General features: G+C 38.1%; 2 protein-coding genes across 3 annotated transcripts; one reads left to right on the forward strand and one right to left on the reverse strand.

Annotated features, from left to right (window-relative positions):
• Positions 1 to 903: 903 nt before the first annotated feature.
• On the forward strand, positions 904 to 17,083 carry prpf31 (PRP31 pre-mRNA processing factor 31 homolog (yeast)). The gene is made up of 14 exons (XM_079837136.1): positions 904 to 1,049; positions 1,161 to 1,370; positions 1,471 to 1,531; positions 3,538 to 3,621; positions 4,631 to 4,728; positions 4,875 to 4,981; positions 6,039 to 6,208; positions 6,422 to 6,579; positions 6,663 to 6,752; positions 14,648 to 14,775; positions 15,289 to 15,361; positions 15,467 to 15,595; positions 16,051 to 16,149; positions 16,337 to 17,083. The coding sequence occupies exons 2-14, from the start codon at positions 1,161 to 1,163 to the stop codon at positions 16,454 to 16,456; spliced, it is 1,527 nt and encodes a 508-aa protein (XP_079693262.1). The 5' UTR covers positions 904 to 1,049; the 3' UTR covers positions 16,457 to 17,083.
• A 506-nt stretch (positions 17,084 to 17,589) lies between these two features.
• On the reverse strand, positions 17,590 to 26,515 carry cnot3a (CCR4-NOT transcription complex, subunit 3a). Of its 2 annotated transcripts, XM_079837134.1 has the most exons (19): positions 26,361 to 26,515; positions 25,683 to 25,743; positions 25,462 to 25,529; positions 25,276 to 25,350; positions 24,942 to 25,031; positions 24,614 to 24,742; positions 24,425 to 24,520; positions 24,066 to 24,285; positions 23,806 to 23,933; positions 23,608 to 23,658; positions 23,319 to 23,360; positions 22,306 to 23,233; positions 21,824 to 21,929; positions 21,579 to 21,720; positions 21,319 to 21,403; positions 20,830 to 21,028; positions 20,082 to 20,214; positions 19,881 to 20,006; positions 17,590 to 18,960 (listed from the first exon to the last, which is right to left on the reverse strand). In XM_079837134.1, exons 2-19 carry the CDS (start codon positions 25,705 to 25,707, stop codon positions 18,862 to 18,864), a joined length of 2,742 nt encoding a protein of 913 aa, XP_079693260.1. In that variant the 5' UTR covers positions 25,708 to 25,743; positions 26,361 to 26,515; the 3' UTR covers positions 17,590 to 18,861. The 2 variants fall into 2 exon arrangements, with proteins under 2 accessions (XP_079693260.1, XP_079693261.1); XM_079837135.1 differs by lacking the exon at positions 23,319 to 23,360 and having other exon boundaries at positions 17,594 to 18,960; positions 26,361 to 26,513.
• Between the last annotated feature and the right edge of the window lie 950 nt (positions 26,516 to 27,465).

The following is a 27,465-nucleotide window of genomic DNA, read 5'->3' on the forward strand; positions in this document are numbered from 1 at the left end:
GCCAATGGAAAAATGTAATTTACCAACACTGTAAAAAAGTGTTGTCAGGCCTCTCCAATTTAAAATTTTGACCGATTACATCTAAATTTTTCAGTTGGCCAAATTGAATTTCTGTGAATTGATACAATTTAATTCACAGAAATTAAATTTGGCCAACCAAAAAATGTAGATGTGATCGGTCACTAGAAAATTTTGAATTGGAGAAATGTTTTACAGTGAAACTGTGAGGTTGGTCCAATTAAATATTTTAAATTGTAGTAACAATTGTTTATTTCTCACTGTCCCAAAAGACAAATGACTAAAAACATAAATATATTAAGCAAAATACAGAACACAGACAACAGGGTTGACATTTTGTCACATTACTTTATTAACAAGAAAATTCCAACACAGGATATTTTGTGAAAATACCTTATTTTCAATAAGGAAAAAGAAAGAAAGGAATTAATGTTATATCTAAATAAAAAAAGGAAAGGTAAATAAGGATTTGGAATATCTATTAGGATATGATTTTAATAGAGATAAAGTAGGATACATGACATTAATAATATATTTATATAATAGTGGGTTAAGTGAAAGGATTTAAAACTATAGAACGAAGATGGTCTAGTGAGTCTATTCTGGATCTTAGGAGACCACGAAATTAGACTGGAGGAGCTGAACACGCAGCGCCAGGTGGGTCCTGGGAAGAAGGAATAGGATAGAGCATTGATCATTTGTATAATGAGTATTTGTGTAGTTAAGTAGGTAGGTGGGGAAAATAGGAAAGAGTACAAACAAGAACAATTTGATAAATAAACTGACTGCATAACAGCAAAAGTAGGTGGCGATATGCACATAGGATGCAATGCGCCAGGAAACCGCAGGAAACAGAAGAAGAAGAAGAAGAAGAAGAAGAAGAACACATTTCCCAGAAGCCTTTGCTGTAAAACATGTGACGCATTTAAGCTGCGACTTCAGCGCGTTGCTCGGTGTTGTGCGTTGGTAAATCGTTGCATGTTAGCTCATGTTATTTCTTGAAGTGAGAAGAAAAGAGACGCACTGAGAATGTAAGTTGGAGCTCATTTTTCAAGGAAAACTATTATACAGACATCGTTCAGCAAAAACTGGTGTTTATTATCTTAATTGACGTAATGTATATTTTCTCGCTCTATTCGTAGATGTCTTTGGCAGACGAGCTGCTTGCCGATTTGGAGGAGGCAGGAGAAGAAGAGGACGGGCTGTACGCCGGTGGAGAAGAGGGTGAGAGTGATGGGGAACCCGGCGAGAGACAAACTGGGGGTCTGGAGGACATACCCGAGGAGATGGAGGTGGATTACAGTGGGACGGAGAGTGTCACATCCATAGCAAAACTAAGACACAGCAAGCCAGTGAGTTTTTGACTCATATGTATATATAACTGGATTCTTATAAGTCCCGTCTCCCTGAAGCTTTACACTAACTTAATGCAAACGTCTTAACTTTCCACAGTTTTCTGAAATTATGGATAAAATTGGTATATATGTTGGAAATCAACGAAAGAATTCGGAAGGTAAGTAACATTGTACTTCACCAAACGATGCATATTTATATACACAAGTATGTTGATTTCACATATTTAATACGACCCAGGAAAACAAAGTATTTTAAATTTAGTGTTTTTAATTACATTGTTTAGAACATATGAATCAAAAAATAATTCTTGATAAATTATATTTTGTTCATATGTTATGCAATGTCCTCGTAAGTGGACAACGGGACTCAGTTGTTTAAAAAATAAAATTTCATGTATATGCAAAATCAATGGGATTGTTTTTTTTCACTCACCATTCAATTTTCAGGTTTCAAGATTTGTTTTAACCAAACTTTGTGTAAAGATGATTCTCAACTATGTTATGAAAGATATAACAGAATTCATTGATATTCCATTTTACTTTATGCAATATGTGGGTAAAATGGCCATGCATGGGTTTTCCCATTCAAGCAATGTGTCTATGCACTGTATCTAATTTACATATAATGTGTTCTTGGAACAACATGTAATCATAATGGGAGTAAAAGTTGGGAACATTTTCATAATATCTAATATTTTACATAGGGATGCACTGAAACCAAATACCAAATCCTACTCCCATCCTCAGTCCATTATCACAGTAAACACATTAATGAAGTAAACAACGTCCACAGCAGTGTCCTTTTCATTTTATTTTATTAAAAAAAAATACAAAAGAATAGCCAACATTATGCCAGGATGACTGTCCGTCCTTTGCTGTACCTGAAGTTGCTATATTTTGGCTGCTGTCTGTCGATTCCCTCATGCACAACTCGTATTCTTTCGGATGTTTCATCTGCAAATGTTTTAACAGCGGCTATTGTTTAGGGTCCTTGCCACCACAAGACAATTCGGCTTTGCAAATTGAACATGTAGCTCGACTTGAATCGCCTTCTTTTGTCTGAAAGTACTGCCAAACAACACGTTTTCTGTTCACAAGTTCCATTTTTCACGTTCTCACAGCCTACTGCATTAGAACGGTCCATCTAATAGGCACCTTCCTGTAATCTACGGCGCCGTCATTACGTCGACCATGGTTGCGTGCGTAGTGCAAGCCTAGGGTTTGGTTCGGCGGAAAAAAATTCTAAGGTAAAGCAGGTTCGGTAGAAACCGAACCCTGTCAAAGCCCAATATTCAGTGAATCCCTAATTTTATAGGAACATTGAAATGCAATTTATTTCCATATTCATTTGTTGTGTCTCCCAAAATGCCTGATAAACATGATTTAAGTCCCGGTGTCCTCTATTGAGGACATGTATGAAATCAATGCCCTGTTTTGTAACAAAGTCATATTTTGATTAGAAACCCCATAACATTTTCCTGAGATGTTGATTTATAAGATTTAAATGATAATTACAAAGTATTATCAAATTGTTAGATTTTGGTGTATTTGGCCGAGCAGTCGTTTGGGTGGCTCGCCAATGTATTAGATTTCTCCAATACATAAAATAAGTAAGCTTGACCAGAGTTCTTGTGGGGAGAAGATTTTATTGAAGGTTTGTAGTGTAGCAGTCTTTCAGCATCGATGTTATCATGCCGCCCTTCAACAATCTTAACCAACCGTTCTGTGTTCTGAGACAGAACTTTATACAGGGAAGACAAAGGGCTTCAGACAAAGGGAAACTGTTAGGACCTCCCACAGGAGATCGTTCTTACACACCCCAAATGTTCCTGCCATTGATACTGATCCAATCAGCATAACAGTGACATTCAAATGCATAGATGCTAATCCAATCACTCATGGGCTCCAAGAGCCATTAAAGACAAATGGTGCTCATTTTACAAACAGTAACTGGCCTGGAAGATTTAAATACAAAATCTATCAATATTTACATAATATTTTAAAGACCAAGGAGAAGTCATCCTGGTGAAACCTCAAAACAAATCTCTGAAAAACCCTGAATGTGCTCTTTATAGGTAATCAGAGAAATTCACTAAAATATATAATGTCCTCGTACGAGGACTGTGGCACCCAGGAGGTTAACATGTTTTTCCAATCTTTTCAGTGTCTGGACCTGTTGAAGCAGACCCAGAGTACAGACTCATTGTCGCCGCCAACAATCTGACAGTGGAAATAGACAATGAACTTAGTGAGTTTATTATTTATTTTATTTTGAGTCTGCAATCTCTTCCTTTAAAGGGTTAGTTCACCCAAAAATGAAAATTCTGTCATTAATTACTCACCCTCATGTCGTTGGACACCCGTAAGACCTCCGTTCATATTCGGAACACAAATGAAGATATTTTAGTTGAAAGCTGATGGCTGAGAAAGGCTTCACACAGGCCTCCATTGGCATTCAGTACATTGACACTTCCAAGATCCATGAAAGGCACTTAAAACGTCGTTACAAAGTCTATCTCACCACAGTGGCTCTACAATAATCATACAATGCGACGACAATAGTTTTTGTGCGCAAAAAAAAATCAAAAGAACACCTTTATCCAGCTTGTTATTGCCTTCCGCGTGTGTCTCCACGACGCATGCGCGAGAATATGACGTAGCGCCGGGGCTCGGGATTCCATGAAATGCACACTCTAACCCCATTTTGAGCACTACGCCGAGACCTAAAGCACGATCAATGTAGAATCCAACAGCTTAGACACGCGCGTCTTCCTCTGATAGTAAACAAATCGCTTCTGGGTCATATGTCCGAACGCCGGATCTGCGTCATATTCTCGCGCATGCGTCGTGGAGGCATACACGGAAGTCGAGAACAAGTTGGATAAAGGTGTTATTTTGATTTTTTTTTGCGCACAAAAACTATTGTCGTCGCATTGTATGATTATTGTAGAGCCACTGTGGTGAGATAGACTTTGTAACGACGTTTTAAGTGCCTTTCATGGATCTTGGAAGTGTCAATGTACTGAATGCCAATGGAGGCCTGTGTGAAGCCTTTCTCAGCCATCAGCTTTCAACTAAAATATCTTCATTTGTGTTCCGAATATGAACGGAGGTCTTACGGGTGTCCAACGACATGAGGGTGAGTAATTAATGACAGAATTTTCATTTTTGGGTGAACTAACCCTTTAATGTCAAATTACAAGATTTATAACACTTCAAGCACAATAACATTTATTTTTGTATAATTTCCTCCCCAGGTATCATTCACAAGTTTGTTCGGGACAAGTACTCCAAAAGGTTTCCTGAGCTTGAGTCCCTGGTGCCAAATGCACTAGATTATATCAGAACTGTTAAGGTAGAGATCTTATAGTCTCAAGCATTTGTGAGCAGCCTATTCATGCAAAGCCATCATATTGGTTACATGCTCTGATCCTTGTTGTCATTAATGAGGTGTAAACCCAAGTTCTTGTGTGTATTATAAGTTCATGTTCGTGTCTTCAGGAGCTGGGCAACAATCTAGAGAAGTGCAAAAACAATGAGACCCTCCAGCAGATCTTGACCAATGCTACTATCATGGTGGTCAGTGTCACCGCCTCAACCACACAAGGGTGAGTGAGTAGATGGATTCTGTATAATTATAGGAATAAGCTATAAGCTAACGTTCAAAAGTTGGGGTAAGAAATTTAATTATTCAGCCAGTTTACATTTAAAATGATCTAAAGTGACAGTAAAGTAATTTTTTTTATTTCAAATTCAACTTATCAACCAAAAACAATATTTTAAAACATTAAGCAGCACAACTGTTTTTAACATTGATAATATTTTTTTTTCTTGAGCACCAAATCAGCACATTAGAATGATTTCTGAAGGATCGTGTGACACTGAAGACTAGCATAATGGCTGCTAAAAATTAATCACAGGAATATTACTTTTTAAAATACAAATTCAAATAGAAAAGTGTATTTACAGTTATTTCATAATCCTACTGCTTTACTGTATTTATCAAGCAATTGCAGCCCTGATAAGCATTGCAGTATTTATTTGCATTGCAACATGTTTCTTGACAAATAAGCAAAATCAATTTAACAGGGGAAGTACCATAATGACCTTTATATGAGCTTTGTTGGAGAAATTTTGAATAGATTTTATTTTATATATATTACAACATTATATTTTGTCTGAAAGAAATCGATTAAAAACATCTGCATTGTAATTACTTATTGTACTTAAACTTATTGTAATTACAAAAACAAGATTTATTTTCGATTACATTGTATATTCATTAATTCTTAAATATGACTTGGTTAAAGATTTGTTTTGTAAAAGACAATTTCATAAATTATTTCAAGTTTTGCATTGATATTTATTTCTTGATAATTAAGGTGCAGTAAGCGATTTCTGAGAGAAACCATTGATATTTGAAGTCAACCTAAAAAAACACCCCTCCCTGCATTTCTCTGCCCCTAAACACACAATGCAAGGACATTTCGCTTTATCATAGCTGAAGCGAAATCATGCTTCACGAAAAATAAACGAAGATGCATAATTGCAGCCATGATAAGATTTAAGGTTCTTGAAAGCAGACTCTGATGCTTATCAACCCCAAACATTTGATAGGTAGTGTAAGTTTGCTGGTTTTCTGATTAAATGATTGGATGTTGACAGAACGATGCTTGGTGATGATGAGCTCCAGCGATTGGAGGAAGCGTGTGACATGGCCCTTGAGCTCAACCAATCAAAACACAGGATCTATGAATATGTGGAATCCAAGATGTCATTTATTGCTCCAAATCTTTCCATTATTGTCGGAGCTTCAACTGCTGCCAAGATCATGGGTGAGAACAAGAGGTTGGAGGATGCTGAATAAAGTGCATAGTTCACCCAAAAATAGCAATTGTGATTTCATGTTACGCGTTATTTTAGATTTTGGGCAAACTATTCACTTAAGACGCTCATGATTGATCGCAATCAATATACCGCTTTTCATCCCTTCAGTTTCTGATCTGTTTTTTTTCTGACCACATGCATACCTTTCCCCCTCTTTACAGGTGTTGCTGGTGGGCTGACTAACCTGTCCAAGATGCCTGCATGTAATCTGATGTTGCTGGGCGCCCAGCGTAGGACACTGTCTGGATTCAGCAGCACGTCTCTGCTGCCCCACACAGGCTACATCTATCACTGTGATGTAGTGCAGTCTCTGCCTCCAGTGAGCATCAACTTGATTCTTTTTCTCTTCTTTTATTTGATCATCTTTATTCAGAATAACATTCCATTTTTCTCTGTTTCCAGGATCTGAGGAGAAAAGCAGCTCGTCTGGTTTCAGCGAAATGCACTCTGGCTTCTCGTGTGGACAGTTTTCACGAGAGTTCCGATGGCAAGGTCAGAGATTAGCATCAGTAGCCACGTTTACATAAACACTTTTTGAATCTGAACACGGTGTTTACATAAAGGTTAAATAAAGCGATCGGGTTGATGTGCGCATTAATATGTCACAAGCTTCCAATTGGATTTAATCATTTGACATGCACACTGCACAAATATACGGAGTTTCCCACTTTTGTCACATACTAACCATCCTCCTTTTCTTGGTTTTAAAAAGCACACTTAATATTGATACGTTTTGGGTCCTAATTAGAAGACGATGAGCACACAAAGCTTTGTACCATGATGCGTATATTAATCGAGCAGTAAAAACACCCATTCCCGTTCCTAAAACAAGGCATCTGCAGATGAGAGCCTTAAGCAGGGGTCTTAAACTCATTTTACCTGGGGGCCGCTGGAGGTAGACTCTGGGTCAGGCTGGGCCGCATCAAGTATTACACATAAAAAGTGTTTCAAGGATTCCAAAAAAAAGTAGCACAACTGATCCAATCTTCTCAATATTTATTATTAACAGTTCTTCAACATGAATGTTTCTTCTGAACGTGAACTGTTCCTCTGAATTTGAACTTAATATAGCCTATAGAAATTAAATCATGTAATATGAAATGATGAATGATTTTAATTTAATTTTAAATAATAGAATAATTCACAGCAAGGCCGTAACCAGGTCAAACAGAACAGTGAGCAAAATTCTAGGTCTAATTCTAGTTGGGAAATATTCTTTTTGGGACTATTTGTAAACAATATTTGCATTAATTTGCATCAAATATATTATTAGTCCCAATATTCTATAAATACATAGATCTGTGAAAGAATTCCCTAGTGGTCTGGTGCTAGAATTTTTGTCAACCTTGTTGGTTCCGGGTTCTAATCCGCCCTCATATAGTTTTTCTTCATTAAAATCAAAGATGTCCATCAATGATTGTATAATAAGACCATGGACACGTTTGCATTTTGTTTTGTGATTTCACCGGAAAGAATAGTCTCAGCAACGGGATAGATTGACGCGCTCGTCTGTGTGTGAAGACTGTGCAGTTTGCACAAGCCAAAAGAGAACGTAAACCCCGCCTACTCTGATTTGATTGGCCATCTCAATTAGAGCTGGGACGGTTACCGCAATACCGCGGTCATGTGACGCCTACCGCGGGTCTAAGATCGTCACCGCCATCACTGAGAAAAAAACAAAAAAAACATTGGCCTGCACATTTGTGCACGTTGTGTCTAATTCCATGGATTCATTGATTCTAATGACATGGATTGTGTCTAATGACATGCGTGTCTTATATGGATTCAAGGTTTTCTAAACAAAACTTAATCAAAAGATGGAGCAAATCCGACCTTTCGCGAGTTGGGGAGCGCAATGTTCCATTATAACATTCCATTTGTACCTGTGTAATGTCTTGTAGCCTATAATTTGAATTTAATTTTACTAAAGCATAAAATACAGGCGCATAAGCAGGACCTCAGTTTTTAATTGCACGTGCTTAACACAATTCTCTCACATGGTTGCGCAGCCGACAATAGCGGGTAGGTAGAAGTCATGAAAGCAGAAAAAGAACGCGCAGCCCGGGCCGTGGGTTTGGGTCGAACGCTGGTGACCGATTTCTCCCATAGCTGGCAAAAAAAAACAACGGCTTCAGAAAGAACAAACTGAGCTGGACCTGCCTCAGCACTTAGTACTGGTAAGTTTTAACTCTCTTACAACTCTGTTTGGGAAAGATTGACTACAAATAAGCTGGGCCTGCGAAATTTCATTCAATATAATCAATAAATAATCTATTGTAGGCAATTAAATATAAGTAGGCTATGTGATTCTGAAATTTCCAATTTCATTAAAAGGCTATCGAAAAAGATATCCGTCTGGCAGGCTTACAAGCACAGTAGTGTGCAACACTTTGTTAAATTAAATAGCCTTCATTAAATATTTGAACCACTGAGACAAAAGTGCGCACGAGATATATAAATTAATATGAATATGTAAAAACGTAATATAAATATAAATAATAAGTAATATACAATCACGGTAGTGTGAGCAGCGACACTTTGTTAAATTAAATGGCACCACTGAGACAAAAGCGCACACGAGATAGGCATATAGCCTATACAGGGAGTGCAGAATTATTAGGCATGTTGATTTTCTGATCATATTTTTTTTCCAGGCACATTTGACCAATTCCAAACCACAGTAATCCTAATAACTACTATTGATTTAGTATTTAATAATGGATAAGTGATATATAATTGTTCATGAAGGCTGGAAATGAAAATCACCTTATATTCAGGTGTGCAGAATTATTAGGCATGTTTTCTTTTACAGATAAATTGAGCCAAAAAAGAGATTTAACTCGGACTGAAAAGTCAAAAAGTATTAAATGCCCATGAGAAGGATGCAATACTAATGCAATACTAGACATTGCAGTTAAGGCGTGACCATTGGACAGTGAAATGCTCGTTGGGTCAGCAGGGTCAGACAAAAACATGTGGTGAAGAAAAGACACCTGTTAACTGCAAAAGAATTAAGAATTAAGGTGAAGAATTAAGGGTGAAACCATCAGGAACCCTTTAGTCTCCAGCGCCACCATTTTCCAGAGCTGCAACCTACCTGGAGTCTCCAGAAGTGCAAGGTGTCAGGATCTCAGAGACTTCAGTTAGGTAAAGAATCCTTAAAAATGACCCCCACTAGATAAGAATCACAAGCTGAAGTGTTGTAAAATACATGAAGAAGGTTTTTTTACAGGCTTTATGGACAGATAGGTTGAGAGTGACTCTTGAAGGACCAGCACCACATCCTCTAGTACCACTGTTTGAAGAATTCATCTTCCAGAATCTGGCAGTACGTTTTGGGAGTTCATTTTAGTCCATCTCTGCAAAACGGACTTCAGGATGGACTAAAAATGAACTCCCAAAACGTACTGCCAGATTCTGGAAGATGAATTCTTCAAACAGTGGTATTAGAGGATGTGGTGCTGGTCCTTCAAGAGTCACTCTAAACCTATCTGTCCATAAAGCCAATAAAAAAACCTTCTTCGTGTATTTTACAACACTTCAGCTTGTGATTCTTATCTAGTGGGGGTCATTTTTTAGGATTCTTTACCTAACTGAAGTCTCTGAGATCCTGACACCTTGCACTTCTGGAGACTCCAGGTAGGTTGCAGCTCTGGAAAATGGTGGCGCTGGAGACTAAAGGGTTCCTGATGGTTTCACCCTTAATTCTTCACCTTAATTCTTAATTCTTTTGCAGTTAACAGGTGTCTTTTCTCCGCCACATGTTTTTGTCTGACCCTGCTGACCCAACGAGCATTTCACTGTCCAATGGTCACGCCTTAACTGCAATGTCTAGTATTGCATTAGTATTGCATCCTTCTCATGGGCATTTAATACTTTTTGACTTTTCAGTCTGAGTTAAATCTCTTTTTTGGCTCAATTTATCTGTAAAAGAAAACATGCCTAATAATTCTGCACACCTGAATATAAGGTGATTTTCATTTCCAGCCTTCATGAACAATTATATATCACTTATACATTATTAAATACTAAATCAATAGTAGTTATTAGGATTACTGTGGTTTGGAATTGGTCAAATGTGCCTGGAAAAAAAATATGATCAGAAAATCAACGTGCCTAATAATTCTGCACTCCCTGTATATAAATTAATATAAATATGTCAAAATAGGCCTAATATATGTACAAATTATTTATGTAATATAAATATATGTATTATTTGTATAAGTAATATACAATAATTAGCCTAAATAGCCTTGTTAAATTAGCCTAAAAAGTCTTCGTTAAATAGCCTTGAACCACTGAGACAAAAGCGCACACCACACGAGATATGTAAAATAATATAAATATGTAAGTGTTTTAAAATATAAAAAATGTATATAAATAATAAAAGTAGCATAATATACAATCACGGTAGTGTGAGCAGCGAGTGACGACACTTTGTTAATTAAATAGTCTTGAGCCTTCGTTAAATAGTCTTCATTAACCACTGAGACAAAAGCGCACACAAGATGTAAATTGTAAATGTAAATTAATAGCCTGAATATGTAAAAATATGTAATGTAAAAATAGAAATATAAATAATATATTATATTATGCGCTGGTGTGCGCGAAAGTCGTTATAGTTTAAGTGATTGTTTGATGACGACGACTGTAATCTGAAAGTAAAAATATGGGAAATAAATAAACATGAACAAATAAATATATATTACTGATCAATACCGATAAATAAAATTGTTTATGCTGTTCCATCTTCAGATCTCTGTCGTGATCTGCTCTCTCTGCAAAAAATATGAAGGCTGGGATGTAAACCATAGCCTAGTCTATTTTGTTTTGCCAGCACTTTTTTTTCAGATATCATTCCATTTCTGTTCTAATTGTTCCTGTTCTAAACGTGAAAAAATAAATGTAAAATAAACATGTTCCTTATTATGTTCAATTGCCTGCGCTGGTGTGTGCGCCTGTGCCCGAAAGTCGAGCGGGAGCCGTTTAAAGTGGTTTACCGCTGAACCGCGGGAATTTCTTGCTTTTCAACCGCGGTAAGAAAAAATCCATACCGTCCCAGCCCTAATCTCAATCATTTTGACATTGACGAGCGCTGTTAGACCACATTCGTTTCAACTGTCTGATCAGCTTCGCTCGTCTGTTCTTGTCAATCATGCGGTGTCAACCAATTATACTGCACGAGGGAGGGGCGAGCCAACTCTCACACACACACACATACACAAAGGAGTCAGCAAGCATGGCAAGCGCTGCACACGCAACGACTCAGCAAAAAGGTGCTTTTCAGAGCAACGCGCGGGCCGCACTAACACTAAACTTTGATGTCAAGAAGGGGACCACAAAATATCATCCTGCAAGTGGCCTGCGGGCCGCGAGTTTGAGACCCCTGGCCTAAAGCAAACACTTGTGGGACAATGTTGTCCTGCACTACTTCGCAGACAATGAGTGGAAAGAGAATTTTAGATTGGCACGACAGTCATTTATAATGTTCAACAACATCAGCTCATTCTGTGCACCATTTCTACATCATTGCACATGAGCAAAAAAGTCCAGTTTCGGTTTTCAATCTGATCAAGTGTTTTCTTGTCTCATTGAATGGATTAGAATATTTTGAGGTGTTTACATGGAGCATTTTCATTCAGATTGGACTTTTAAACCAGTGTTTCCCACGCAGACTAATTCGTGGAGGTGTGCCACAGAATCAACACCGGCCGCCACATATTGCATGTCGTTATTTTATTATAATTTTTTTTTTAACGCTATTTAAAGCACGCAGCGTATTCGTTCATCTGCACTTCCTTTCCCTGCTCTCCCTCAGTCTCTGTCACTCAAGCGCGTCTCTCGCTCTCAAATTGCCAAACCTGCTTTTGTTATGAAACAAAGTCTAAGCTTTTATAATTTTCAATTCAAACAATAAATAGCGTTTTGGCGCTAATGTGGCATAACAGTTAAAGCCAGAGCCGTTGAAAAACAGAGTTGCGGCATGCTCTCATCTCCCAGCGGCGCGCATGGTCACGTGGTTCGAGCTCTCAATAGTTCTAAACAAACCAGCACTGTCAATGCATTTGAATGGATAGACGACAGTTTCACTATACAGGTATTTGCAGCAATTTTTGGCAAACAGTACAGCATAGTGTGCATTGATTATTATGTCAACCATATTTCCAGTATCATTTTATTATGGAGAGTGATGGAGATGCAACATTGTTAACATTAATGTTAATGTTTTTCTTGTATTTAGCCCTCAGGTATTCCTTACTAATTGGTCACACTCATACTCATTGGTGATCAAATGTGACCATACACCTTAACTAGCCTGACATAGTCATACTCAATTCTAGTCAGAATATGAGTCTGATGCTGCTCCGTTGGGCTGCGATTATGGGGCGTGTTTCAACCGAACCAGGAAAGATCTCAATTGGATAGAACTACAACCAATCAGAGAAACGGAGCGACGCATAACGTTAGTTATCAAATGTCAACAGAACTCAACTGCACTGTGTTGCCAAGTTCCCGGCTTGAAGCGACCCCAATTATGTTATATACAGACCCAGGAATGCGAATTTTAGCTGCCAGCCCTGCCAAAATAACACATATTTTACCCCCCAAATGCCTTTTTTCCCCGGAGAACCCCCCTGGAAAGCTATTGGGCTTGTTTTTGGCTAGTTTTGAGGAATGTTAGCAATTGGGCGGGTTTTGTTGTCAAGACTTGGCAACCCTGTCTGCACACACGCTGGAATAAGTTAGAAGAAAAAGATGAGTGTAAACAATCTTTGCCGGTGTTGTAAAAAAAGGATAGAGTACTTACCAACACGATCATTTCTGAGAGAAATAGTAAAGGTGAAAGCATATACGAACAAGTTCTCTGTTTAGGATTAGAACAAAATCAACCCAAGCGCCTTTGATGACGTGGATGATTACGTTACTGTTTATCATCTGTCCATCATCGTCTAAAGCCCGCCCTGACAATTTCATTGGTCCGAACAGCTTCTGTTCCGGCATAATTACTCCTCTACGGATCAAGTCCAGACCAAACTGCCCGTGTAAAAATGTTGTGGGCGGGGCTAAGTTCGGCTGGCATCCAGGCTACACCTTAACTGTTTTTCAATTAAATAAATGTTCTATATTTTAGTTTAATAACATGTATTGAATATTTTGAGGAGATCTTTTGATACTAAATAGGCCTACTATTTGTGCAATGATTATGGTTCATTAAAGGATTAGTTCACTTTTAGATAAACTTTTGCTGATAATTTACACACCCCATGTCATCCAAAATGTCCATGTCTATCTTTCTGCAGTCGAAAAGAAATGTTTTTTGATGAAAACTTTCCAGGATTTTTCTCCATACAATGGACTTCAGTGGGCTCCAAACAGTTCAAGGTCCAAATGACAGTTTCAGTACAGCTTTAAACGATACCAGACGATGAATAAGGGTCTTATCTAGCCAAACGATCCATTTCTGCGAGAAACCGAGCAGTATTTATGCTATTATTTTACCTCTTATCAGAAGAACGCGATCATCTCTGAGCTTCGCCATAACTTCCGCTAAGTGAGGTCAAAATACGAGCGTGGTCATAGATATATCGATCGTCGATGCCTCATTCTACTGATCCGTGCAAGCGCTAATGAGGCATCTACGTATACATCTATGACCCGGCTCGTATTTTGACCTCACTTAGCGGAAGTTATGGCGGAGCTCAGAGATGATCACGTTCGTCTGATAAGAGGTAAAATAATAGCATAAATACTGCTCGGTTTCTCGCAGAAACGGTATCGCTTTGGTATCGCTTAAAGCCCTTTGAAGCTGCACTGAAACTGTCATTTGGACCTTGGACCGTTTGTAGGCCATTGAAGTCCATTATATGGAGAACAATCCTGGAATGTTTTCATCAAAAAACATAATTTATTTTCGACTGAAGAAAGAAAGACATGGACATCTTGGATGACATGGGGGTGAGTAAATTATCAGCAAAAGTTTATTTAAAAGTGAACTAATCCTTTAATGACCATTTAATGAATTAAAATATTTTTCTTCTAATATTTTTCTTATTTCTATTACAATTAGTGTAGTAATTAAGGTTAAAATGGAGAATTCCAATGCAAAGAGGCAAATTAGAGTCATTATGTGGCTGGAAAAATAATACATTTAATTTGTAATGCCATGGTTTACCCACTATAGGTGCCCGTATGGCTCTTTAATAAATATACATGTATCTAGTTGCTCAAAGTATTGCAGATCATAACTGCTTGCTTATTTTTAGGTTTTGCTTTTACATTTAGATTTTACATTAAAATCTAGATTTTTACATTAAGATTTACATTTGCATTCATGTTTAGAAGTACTATATTACTTTGTCTTGATTAACTTGTTTGTTTATGTGCAGGTTGGCTATGATCTGAAGGAAGAGATTGAGCGAAAGTTTGATAAATGGCAGGAGCCCCCACCAGTCAAGCAGGTGAAGCCTCTTCCAGCTCCCCTGGATGGACAGAGGAAGAAGAGAGGAGGAAGAAGGTGAGGGTCATAAGGCGTGGAAATGATGGGTCCCAGTGAATCTAACAAAACCTGCCAAAATTTTGTGGAAAATAACATTGAGATTTTGCTTTGCAGTATTCTTCTTGACAAATAAGCAAAATAAATTTAAAAGGGGAAGTATATATTCATATACAGTATATTCTCGTATATATTTGAGATTTTTCTTGACATTTAAAGATGCACCACCCTTTTCTTGACATTGCACCGCCCCCAAACACGCAGTGCAACAGTGGTATTCTTCTTGACAAATAAGCAAAGCAAAGCTTTATCATAGCTGAAGTGAAGCAATGTTACCCATGTATGGAGCGGAAACAACACAACCTTTGTGTCCTTTTTCAGGCCGTAGGTCTCTCCAGCGCTGAAAAGCTTTTCTAATATCAATGCGAGTCCTAAAGCTGTTGTCTGATCATAACCTTTTTTTTATCTAGTGATATTCTACTGACCGGCTTTTCTCTTTTGTAATATCTCATCCTTTTTTTCCTGTTCCCTCAGGTATCGTAAGATGAAAGAGAGGCTGGGTCTGACAGAAATCAGGAAGCATGCAAACAGAATGACATTTGCAGAGGTAAGTTGACTTCTATCAATATTGCTCCATTATGCTTTGCTGCTAAATTAGTCCATGAAATTTCAAAACCGTCTATTACAATCTTTCTGTCTCTCTCCCTGTAAGATCGAGGATGATGCTTATCAGGAGGATCTGGGCTTCAGTCTCGGTCAGCTGGGAAAGTCTGGCAGTGGCAGGGTCAGACAAGCTCAGGTCAACGACTCCACCAAGGCCAGAATATCCAAATCCTTACAGGTATGTCTGCTTACTGTATGTAACATGAATCACAAAATTGATAATTAAGAAATAATTAAATTTCTTAAAAAAAAAAAAAAAAGAAACATCTTCAAGTCTTAAATGTATTTATATACACTACCGTTCAAAAAAGTTTTTAAAGGTTTTTTTTTGCTAACACTGCATTTATTTGATCAGAAATACAGCTAAATTATGAAATATTACAATTTAAAATAACTGCTTTCTATTTTAATATTTTTTTTAATGTAATTTATTCCTGATGGTAGAACTGAATTTTCAGCAGTCTTTACTGCAATCTTCAGTGTCCTTGCTGAATAAAAATATTAATGTCTTTAAAAACTGACCCCGAAATGTTGAACATTTAGTATAGATTTGTTTAATAGAATGATTTTGTTTTTCCATTGTTTAATTATCATTTCAATGCATAAGGACTTATAAATGTTGTGTTTCTGCAGCGGACCTTGCAAAAGCAGAGCATGACGTATGGTGGGAAGTCCACTGTCAGAGACCGATCCTCTGGAACCAGCTCAAGTGTGGCCTTCACTCCTTTACAGGTACTCAAACTCATTTTTGAGAAGTGATTTATTTGTGGTATTCTTTTGGTGCATCTAGAGGTGATTACACCCTTCATATTTAAGTTCTCACAGTTTCAGTGTTGTTCCCTTGCTGAAACCTTGATTGACCGCTGTGGTTTGGTTGATTTGTTAGTTAACAGTCTGTTCACTGTCTGCTCTCTGTCAGGGGCTCGAGATTGTGAACCCACAGGCTGCAGAAAAGAAGGTGGCTGAAGCCAATCAGAAATATTTCTCCAACATGGCTGAGTTCCTCAAGATCAAGCGTGAGAAGGATGACAAGGTGTGAGACTGCGTTAGACGGAGAAAGCCACATGCATCGGCAGCCGTGGACGGATTCACACTTCAACCGCTAATTTATACTCTGTCACACACCCACTCGTGTGTGACTTGTGTGGGGATGGTGACATTATGAGGACATCACAAGGACATGTGATTGGAGATCTTTCTCTGCAGAGGAAATGAAGAGGGAGAGCAACATGTTCTGTTGTACATTTAGATTTTTTTTTTTATTTCTTCTTTTTAATGTGTACAAAGGAATTGTGTTGTATATAAATCACAAAGAACATGGTAAATGCAAGTTAAGCATTTAAGCAACATATTGATTAAATAAAGTTCCTCATCTAGTTGTACCAACATTGTCCTTTTCCATTCTACTTAAAAGCCAGCTATTATTTTTGTGTTGTGTTTTCTGCTCCTGAGGTAACTTGTATTGCATTCAAAATGATTTGAAACGCCTCCCAAGATAATTAATTAGTTTAGGTTGGTTTTTATGCTTGATTGCATATTCAAGCATTTTAAGCGTTTCAATCACTCTATTAGACATGTTTTCCCCACAGGCACCATCACGTTACTTTGTTGTCATAAATTATCTGAATACTTCATTTTCAAAATTAAAGGTTGAATGTCAAAAATCTCTACGCCTTTTTTTTATGCTCCTCGAGAAGTAAATGTTCGTTTTTCACCCATAGGAGTTCTAGCAATAAGAGGGTGTTCAACAAAGCACTTTTAGCTAACAAAATGGTTATGTATATTGTGACATTTATCCTACTAAGCTACCTATCAGTCCCGTTATACAACAGTTCCTGTTTATGTAATACATTTTTAATGAATTGTGACATTTTCAAAGTGTCAACGCTTACATAATGGTAGACCGAGGAACACAATGTCATTTAAAAATGCCTTGGTTGAGATTTTATGTGAGAAGCGCATGAGATGAGTTGACTGGAAGTGGTGCTCCACTCGATTTCTGAAAATATTACATGATTTTTTAAAAATGTATTAGTATTTCTGTGTGCTACTTAAATTGCATGTTTTTGACTCTTGTTCTCTTTTCTCACATAAATCTGAAACTCGAATCAATATTTCATGCACATTTATGTAGTTGGCAAGGAGCCACCTGTTAATGGAGACAAGAACACTGACACTGCATCACAAAAGTATTTTATTGAAATTTTACAACTCTGTTTTGTTTCCTCTCAACCTACAAAGCGACATCACAATCGCATGCTGTCCTGTCCATGTCAAAAAGGCAAGGATGATGGTGTTCGTTTTATTATCAGAGAGAAATAGACAAATGCAATCAGCTGCCCTGTGCATCAAAAATACTTTTCCATCTCATCACATTTATATCACTGCGTGTGTTGGTCAAGCCTGTTGTTTTCCCCAAATAATAGAGGAAACTGAAATGAATGGAAAGTCGCGTGGGGGTGTTTCAAAAAGCTTTGCCTGATAAATGGAGTAACAGAACAATGATTTGTTTTGTTTTTTTAACAAGGGAAACTGTCCAGCAGAGTATGTGAGCATAAATTCGAGATGTGACTTGAAAAATAACAGGAAATTTGGGGAAGGTTTTTGTTTTACTTTACATGCACACTTCCACACAACAAAAATATTCAGCCATGGACAACCTAATGGACACTGAAAGAAAGAAAAATAAGGTTTTTAACTTGTACATATTTTAATATTTGTATTTTTATTAGATATTTTTGAAGTGAGATCCCTCATGCCATGTTTAACAGACAAATAATCACACGCCACTTTGAAGGCTGACAACGTCAACCCACCTTGCTTGTGAACATATGTAAGATAGATGCTACAGAACATTACCCTATCAACGGCAACTTTTTTGCGGTCTAGCAAAACCACATTTAGGTAATGATAAAAGGTAGGGAGGTCGAGAGGAATTCAATTGCATAGCAATTTAATGGTCGACACGTTATCTCGCAAGGCAAAGTCACAGTGCCTAAACACTCCCAGAGGGGCTCAATGAACTAAGAACAACCAATCAATGCATTAAACTCGGGTTCTCTCATAGTGCCGGTACACCATAGTCAGTATATGTCATCTAAAAGGATAAGACTTGCTAATGCAGCACTCCACCAAACACAAACTACGAGCAAAATGTTTTGTCTGTGGCATCCTAAACCAAATCGTTTCCTTTTATCTCTGTCGCTTGGCTAGGTGGGGGGTTTCAGTTAGAACAGAAATGTAGGGGATAAAGACTCAGTTAAAGGAGGTTCAAATGTTTGCATGTAAACAGGCACTCGACCCCCTACTCTCTCTCTCTTTTAAAGAAAAAGGCCAACTTCACATCCAACTTTAACCACGACATGGAGTTCATCTCGGAATGTCAACAGCAGCTTTTTCTCTGTCGTAGCGATCGCTCTCTCTCGCCGTCTCGTTCTCCTTCAGTCACTGCAGGTCTCTGTCTTCCAGGTATCTGTACTCGAACGTAAATCCTTCCTTTTTTCTCTGGCCCCACTTTTCATAGTCAAAGTAAATGTACGTGCCCTACAGACAGACAAGGAATATTCATTCAAACAAAGCAAGATCAAGTTCTCCATTCAAAGTAAAATTCATCACAGGAGCTGGGGCTCTAAAGCAAATCAATATTATTGTGAAGATTACATAATACTTTTTTAAAAAAGAAAATCATATTTTATTCAGCAACAGTAAACACATCTATAATGTTACAAAAGATTTGTTTGAAATAAATGCTGTTCTTTTGACATTTTCATTCAAAGAACTGCCACCACAGAAAAAAATGGAAAAGTTACTTTAATATTGTAATTTCACAATATCACTGTTTTTACTGTATGTTTTATCAAATAAATGCAGCCTTGGTGAGTGTAAGTACATTAAAACTTTAGTAGTGTACATTCATTTTTTAAATAATATCTACTTGAAATGATTTAAAAAGTGGCTTGAAGCCTTAATGTGAGTAATATATACTGTATATACACATATTTATAGTAGGGCTGTCAAAAGATTAATCGCGATTAATCTCATCCAAAATAAAAGTTTGTGTTTACATAATATATATGTGTGTGTACTCTGTTAATTATTATTTATATATAAATACACACACATTCATGTATATATTTAAGAAATATTTGCATGTATATACATTTATATAATCTATAATATATAGAAATGTTTTATATATAAAAATAATATTTTTTTCTTAAATATATACATGCTTGTGTGTGTTTTTATATATAAATAATAATTAACAGAGTACACACACATATTATGTAAACACAAACTTTAATTTTGGATGCGATTAATCTTTTGACAGCCCTAATTTATAGAAAATAAATATTTACTGGTATTGGTATCGACTACTGAAACTGCTATTGTGACAACTCTACATGGAGCATTGGACGGTGGTAACTCAGTGGTGAGCATGAGAACAGTGCTGGGTTCGGTACCTGTTCAAACTCATCAGTGATGGTCTTGGGTTCCTCGTGCCTTTGGAACCACATCATGTATTTTGTGTGGAACCTCCACGATTGCTTCTTCAGTGCTTTAGCCGACAGGTACTGTGCCTTTGTGCCCTGAGGGAAAAAGAGAAAGAGTTGGAAGACTGCAACATCCAGCAGATGTGCTTATAAAAAGTAACAATTGCACACCTCCAGGTAGTAGAATATGAAGAAGAGTGTTTCAGTGGACAATCTCTGGTAGAACTCAATAGAGTCTGAATGATGTGGGGGAACCTGGTGGTGGAATGGCGATGTAGGACAGGGGTTTCTCATCAGGTACTGCCTACAGTCGGGGGGAAAAAAAACAAACATGTTATGTCATGTTAGGCCTACATCTTCTGCTTGAAGAGTGACATCATTAACCAAGGTGGTTGAACGACGCATTTGCAACAATATGGTTTCGGGAAACAGGCTACGAATGCACAAGCGAACTTGACTGTGCTAGTCATGAAGTGTGTAACTTCGTTGTGGATGCACTTATTACATAACGCGCTAAAACAAGAATTAGTGGTGTTATAATTTTATGTAGCCTATATGACAGACTTGCACTGCACATGTTGCACTTAACTGTATTTTCCATTTCGAAGAGATTCCATTCATATTTCAAGCAATTCAAAGCCCTCATGGCGAGCAGTGCACATCTGAAGTGTCTCAGCTGAAGGAAATAATCCATTATTTATCAGCTTTAATATATCGGCCAAGTTTTCTTATCGTGCTTAAAACGATATAGTGGCCAATATTTCATGCATCCCTAGCTGCAGCAATGTAAAATATGTGAAAATGGGGTGTTTTTTGAACATTCAACCGTGAAAACCTTATAAAGTAGACCCCAAAAACTAAATCAAGACATAATATGGCCTCTTTAATCTATGTTCAGACTAGCAAGCAGCAGGTGTACCTGATTCTCTCTGAATCGGACGGGTGAGGCATGTGTGTCCATGCTGACTCCTGCATTGCCTGTTGGTAAAGCTGCTCTTTAGTGAGGGGGGTGGGGCCTAGCGGACACGCCCCTAAAGATGGCGGCAGGTTGACCTCTGAAACAGAAGGCTGAGGGGCTGTTGTGGGTCCAGGTGGAGCTGAAGATGTTGAAAACAGGTCTAAAGGAAAGACATTTTTAGTGTTCGTGATGATTATACCAACTCTCTACTCTACGTAACGTCTAATCTTGCACACTAACTGCAGTCGAGCTGCTAGACAGGGTGTGCTGTGTGATGGTCGGGTCATTTTTATCATAAGTGTGGTGTAATGAAGAATGCAGAGGGGTAACAGTTGGCTGCAAAATGTACAACAATGCATCTCAATCAAATAGGGGTTAAAATTAGTTGTTGCAACTACTATTTCCCATGGTTAGTTAGGAGCACTGTTAACAGGTCAGTGTGTAAGGTACCTAAGGGTGGGATTTCTCCATCCAGTGCCAATCCTAGTGCAGCTCGCTCTGCCATAGCTTTTAGAGAGCTTGGTGGTTCAGGAGCCTGCAAAAGACCAAATGGAATTACATTTCAAATGAAAAAGCACATTTTAAATCTATGGGAAGCTGATCTCGCTTTATTTGATGGGAGTGACTTTTGAGAAACTTTAAGCTGAGGTGTGTCAGTTCTGCACCACTGACAGACAATGTAGTCTAGCCAGGATGAAAAAAAAACACACCTTGATGGCTTCTGTGTTTGGTGTGTAGGAGTGTGGGCCGTTTAGCAGACTCCCACCACCAGGTGTGCTGTCAGTGAAAGCAGGTGATGGGGAGGAGGGGGGTAGAGTGATAGAACTCAATAAACTGGGGCCATTATCCAGACTATAATACAGAGGAAGTAGGAGAGAGAAAGACAGTGACAATCAATCAATCATATTACTGTTATATTAGTTACAATTCAAAAGATATGCGGATGTATACTCACGTTTGATTGGTTGATGAGCTTGAGGACGAGGAATGGCTGTTTTGTGATTGGCTGGCACTGCTGAGTGAGGAGTCTGGTGTGTTGTCTGCAACCACAGCACTGTAACCTGTGGAGAAAAATAAAAGAAACCATTTAAAAAAAAACAACAACAACAAACAACAATAATTAAAAATAATTCATAATAATGAATACATTAAAAATAATAATACACAGTAATTAAAAAAGAGATTCATTAGGTTAGTAAAAGAATACATTTGAATAAATATTATTTTATTAATTATGAATTCAAAATAGTTGAAATAATGATAAACAATAATTAAGAAATGAATAATAAAAAAATATAATTTATTTAAAATAATAATTTTATTATTATCATCAGTATTAAACAAGTTTTAAACAATTGTTTGGCCTATATAAAGAGGTGAAAGAGACAGGCATAATCCTCAGCTAATCATTTGTTGGCCAGACTCAAAAGCACTCACTGGTTGCTCCATTTTGTTTGAGGCCACTGGGGGGTCTTGCAGGCGCTACGTTTGTCCCTACTCCTCCACTCGACACAGAACTGCTTCCATTGCCACCTAATCCACACTCTCCAGTTCCTCCTCCAGGTGTTGTGCCCACAGGGCTTACGGGTACCTGTGTAGACCCGAGGAGAGCCGTCTGCCCTGGTACTAGGTTCAGAATCCCTCCGGTTAGGGCTCCGTGACCTGGACTGGACCCTAGCAAGCCCATACTTGCCCCTGTACCCGTACCGTTACTGGTTGCACCTGTGTTTGCTCCCACTGCACCTCCGCTCGGTACAGATATGACAGAACTACCACTGCCGCTCCCCACTGGACCACTGGAAGCACTACCTGCTGTTCCACCAGCAGCTGCCTGGGCGTAGGGGGCAGGGGTAGAGCCTGAGAGAAGCCCTGCCATGGTGCTGCTGAGAGAACCAGACATGCCTGCCATGCCTGCCATGCCCAGACCTGAGATCTGAGCCACACTACTGCTGCTGGTGACCGTCACACCCCCTTTCCCCAGGCCCAACCCTAGTCTAGAGCCCTCCACCCCAGGAACTGTTGAAACCTGGGACTGGGAATTGGAAGTGACTGAGCCAGATGTGCTGGAACTGGGCAGAGAGGACGTAGTGGAGGGAGGTAGCGTGGGGTGGCTAGGTGGGCTAGGTGTGTTGTTGGAGGGTACGGATGTCGAGGAGAGTTTGACCTGTGCTTGCTGTTGAGACTGAGAAGGATGCTGCTGCACTGCGCTGCTAAAGCTTCCCAGCAGGTTACTGCCCCCGGAGACCGCTGTGCAGGCCCCGACAACAGTAGCCATGGAAACCAGCGAAGAAGAGGAGGAGGAGGAGCCTGAGGAGGCGGATGAGGAGAAGGACGAGAGAGATGGGTTGCCGTTCTTCACAGGAGACTGAGCGGAGCAAGAAAGCCATGAGGTTAGAAACACAAATATCATTTTTTATTAAGCATGCGTGCAATTTAAAGGGATGGTTCACCCAAAATGACATTTCCTCATGTTGTTCCAAATCTGTATGATTCTGAAACACAAAACAAGAACATTCAGAAGACTGTGCTGGACACTCGGTTCTATACAACTGGACACTTCAAGCTTCAAAAAGGAAGCAAATCACCATAAAATTGTTACATGACATATTATATTAAGTCTCCTGAAGCCATACAATTACTTTTATAATGAAAGTACAGCCCCCATTCACTGCCATATAGTCATACAGGTTTAAAACAACATGCGAGTGTGTAAATCTTTAACTGATACTGAGGTCTTACCTGACTGACTTCACTGTCTGTCGATCGACCTCTCTTATCTTCTAAAATCTCCTGCGCAAAACATTGACAAGCAATATATAGTAAGACAATCAATTCTGTGGCTAAGAGGAGAGCATGATTAATGGAGCGATTATGAATGATGGAGATACTTTGCAGACCAGACAGAGACAGGAGGAAGAATAAAAGAAAGCAGTTTACCATTGTGCCTGTAGCAGGAGATGGAGGGATGGGGGACGAGGAAGTGGTGGAGGTCGGTGTGCTGCTGGACTGAAGGAACATTTCATCTTCAATTTGGCCCTGAGGAGACGTCGCCATCAAGGTTGCCGCTAGAGAGAAAGAGATACTTGTAAATGTGACCTATCTTGACTAAATTGTTCAGTAGGTCAACAACTAGCCATTTCATTTAGCAACACGCAATTGTCCACACACTCTTCCCAAAAACACACACACAAACTTACGTATATCTTCCAAGTCCAGATCATCATAGAGGAACTCATTCTCTTCAAAATCTGGGTCTTGTGAGGAGTCAATGTAGTATTCCACATCATCTTTGATCTTATGGATAGCTTCAACCTGGATCGAATCATTATCCAACATCCTCAAGATGGTTTCTAACATACGAATGTGGTACCGGTGTCTCTCGATTAACCTCTTTAGTTCCTCAATCCGATCCTGCTTCTAAAGACAAACACAAAAACCCCCAGAAAAGAACAGTTTGAGAACATTTTGAGTGTTTGCATGATAGTGAAAAGAATCAAGTTATAATAAAATAGGAAAGCGGGAAAGAGGGGGAAATGGAGAAAAATGAAATGCCAACCTCCTTGTCTCCTTTCTTCTTTCGTGTTTGAACCGAGAGGGACTCAACTTCACTTTCAAACTGGTCCACCTGCATGTTCAAAGTGTCTATTGTGTTCTGCGAGAGAGAGAAATCATGCCATTACTGCACTGCTTGCATCCTGTTCAAAGTTTTTCAACCCCCCGTTGTTATTGGTGAGTCCTCTAGTACCGTGAGCCACTGTTCCGTTTCCTCCTTCTCTTTCTGTGCTGGGTCCACTTTCTGAGCCAAGCCCAGCCCCTCTTTAGAGTAGGCCTTTGTCTTGGTTTCTCTTTCAACCACCTTAAAGCGCTCCATTTGCTGAGGAAAAAGAGACAGAGAGTCAGGTTAAGCGCTGCAAGCTTGATGGATCAGACTTGAGAAAAACATCTTCTAAAAATTCATTTAAATGTCTTGACAAGGCATTCATATTTTTATCAAAGTATAAAATAATTTTTAGGAACTGTGACAAGAGTGTTAAATTAAAAGAGCTATGAGGAATCCAACAACATGCTTTTACCGTTTCAATAAGCTTGCGGTTCTCAACTAGCTGCCGTTTGTCTTTGATCTCATTGGATGCCACCCATGTCTTAATCTGATCTCTTAGTCGCTAAAAAAGAAAAACAGGTGAGAACAATTATACTGATTGAGAACACAGATTTTTCCCTTGGTTCTAAAGAAAGTGTACAATAATTAATTTTATTCACCACTTCTCTAAATTGTTTGTCCAAGCAGTGTTCTAAGAGTGCTAATATCTTGTCCAACAGCAAGTAATGCGTCTCTATTATTCCAATTGTGCACATACACACAATTCCAGAAAGCCTTAAAATAATTTCAAATGAGCACATTCTTACCTGAAGCTTTTTAATCTCTTTTTTGAGATCTGCCTCATATTTTTCCTTCTGGTTGGCATTGGCTGCATTGTGAAGCTGAGTATGAAATTAAATTAATTATTGAATTGTAAAATATAACAACAGGTGCACGATTCCTTTCGCTTATATTCGCGTTACGCATTAGTTGTTGAGATGTTAATGTCTCACCTTTTTCCAAATGTCTTCAAACTGTTCGACGCCTTCAGCAACTTTTTTCAAACATCGATCTATTTCACCTGGTTGTGTAAAGCATATGATTATGCTTAAGTCATGAGATTACTTGACAATTAAAAAAATGATCTTAACAGAAACTACTGTTTACAAGCAGTTGTACACAGGGGAGAGCAGATAGAAAATGATATTCTATTTTCTATATCATAACCTCTTACCTTGAAGTTTTCTCTTATCAGCCATGGCTTCGCTATGATGCTGTCTTCATACCTTCTGTCACTGCAAGCACATCAGAGAGACTGTTACCTTGCACATCATTCAGTGTGAAGCAGGTGGTAAGCGTTTCTACTGCTCCTGACAGATAAATCTCATCTCAATAGAAAAGAATATCAACCCATCCTGCTCGATTGACGTTAAACTATGTGTCTGAATCCCGAAAACGATTAATAACTTCAAAGTTATGCTTTTTTGATATCTTTCAGATCAACACATTAACGCAACTATTTACTTTGCAATCCCCCTGAATAAGAGAAAATATCAAGAATTTCAATAGATCGTTCCCATAATTTAGATCACGTATACCGTTACGCCAACACAACCAGTGTTTACGCAGATTTACGCAGCCTCTGTTCACTGAGCACTAGCCACGCTGATGCTAACGTGTTAGTTCAGCAGCATTTCATCGCCATATCTCATCTGCACTGATAAAATGTCACCCTGACAGTATATATAGACCGTATGCTGCTTATTTCTGCAGTTAACATGGATTAAGCTGCTGTTGTTGTGATGTCGAGCAGCGCTGACGGCTAACGCTCTGCTAGCACACACATATAGTTTTTCCAACAGAAATTGTGGGGGATTTCAACTCTTAAATTGAATGCACATTCGTCGTATACCTTTTTTCAAACGTGTGTAATATTCGTCAGTATCTCTATGTGACAGCCACGACCAAAATATCCGCTTATTACTTATTTCAAATTTGATAATGTTTTCAGCTCGTCAGTCCCCTTCTGTCCAGTACATTAAAAGATGGACGGCAGACTCCGCCCACTGCTCGCTGCTAAAGTTCCCGCCTCTCGTCTTTTTTCCGTTCTTGTGATTCCGTAAAAACGTCTGTCAATCATTTCTCAAGTTGTGACCATTTCCGCTGAACCGCTGATCCAATTGGATGAAACATTGGGTGAAAGGTTATATTTACGGAAAAATACCGTTCTCTTCTTGGATTTCTCTTGGGGTCTTATTTTTTTACAGTCTGTGGTCTTAACACAATGTTTCTTCCCAAATATTTTTTTCTTCATTTATAAAGTTACTAGCTTGAATATAATGGAATGTTATGTGATTACAAAGTGCAAAATAATATATATATATTAATATAGGGATTTTTTATTTTATTTTTTATAACTAATAACACATAATAATTTTATTCACCACTTGTTTGTCTTCCTAGACTATTTTATAAAATTAGAAATAATGTTATTTCTCCCCTCATCATTTCTTATTGGAACAATCTATTATAACATAAATTAATTAGTTTTACCCATGCAGATACTTGCATGTATATGTTATGTATAATGTTCTCTTTGTGAAAACCTTGAACCAATCCCTCGCATATTTTAGTTAAAATCTTTATAGAGATATTTTTAAATTTTATATTATTTTTGTTTACTATATAAAATACTATTGAATTATGATGGGTTTATTAAACGTTTGTTTTAGTTTTAGTTAAAAAAAAAACATTCTGTTAACATCTGTTAACAGAATGTTAACATCTGTTAACACATATTTTAGATCAAACGTGATCTAAAATATGTTCGTTTTTATTCCGTTTTATTCTTTATATATATATATATATATATATATATATATATGCTTATGTATATAGCCTATATAATTCTTTATTTGGCATTTCTTCTTTATATCTGAGATTTAACTTCGAATGTGCACAACGTGACTGTATATGTGAATATAACTGAAATATTACAATCCAATTAATACAAAAAA

This window comes from Gobio gobio (assembly GCF_949357685.1).
Source record: "Gobio gobio genome assembly, chromosome: 15".
In the NCBI taxonomy this organism is placed as follows: domain Eukaryota; kingdom Metazoa; phylum Chordata; class Actinopteri; order Cypriniformes; family Gobionidae; genus Gobio; species Gobio gobio.

Coding starts and splice junctions, on each gene's coding strand:
- prpf31 (XM_079837136.1), top strand. CDS start 1,161: ATGTCTTTGGCAGACGAGCTGCTTGCCGATTTGGAGGAGGCAGGAGAA. Junction 4,729..4,874: donor ATTATATCAGAACTGTTAAG/GTAGAGATCTTA, acceptor TCGTGTCTTCAG/GAGCTGGGCAACAATCTAGA. Junction 6,753..14,647: donor ACGAGAGTTCCGATGGCAAG/GTCAGAGATTAG, acceptor GTTTATGTGCAG/GTTGGCTATGATCTGAAGGA.
- cnot3a (XM_079837134.1), bottom strand. CDS start 25,707: ATGGCTGATAAGAGAAAACTTCAAG. Junction 24,521..24,613: donor AAACGGAACAGTGGCTCACG/GTACTAGAGGAC, acceptor TCTCTCTCGCAG/AACACAATAGACACTTTGAA. Junction 23,659..23,805: donor CTCCTGCTACAGGCACAATG/GTAAACTGCTTT, acceptor TGTTTTGCGCAG/GAGATTTTAGAAGATAAGAG.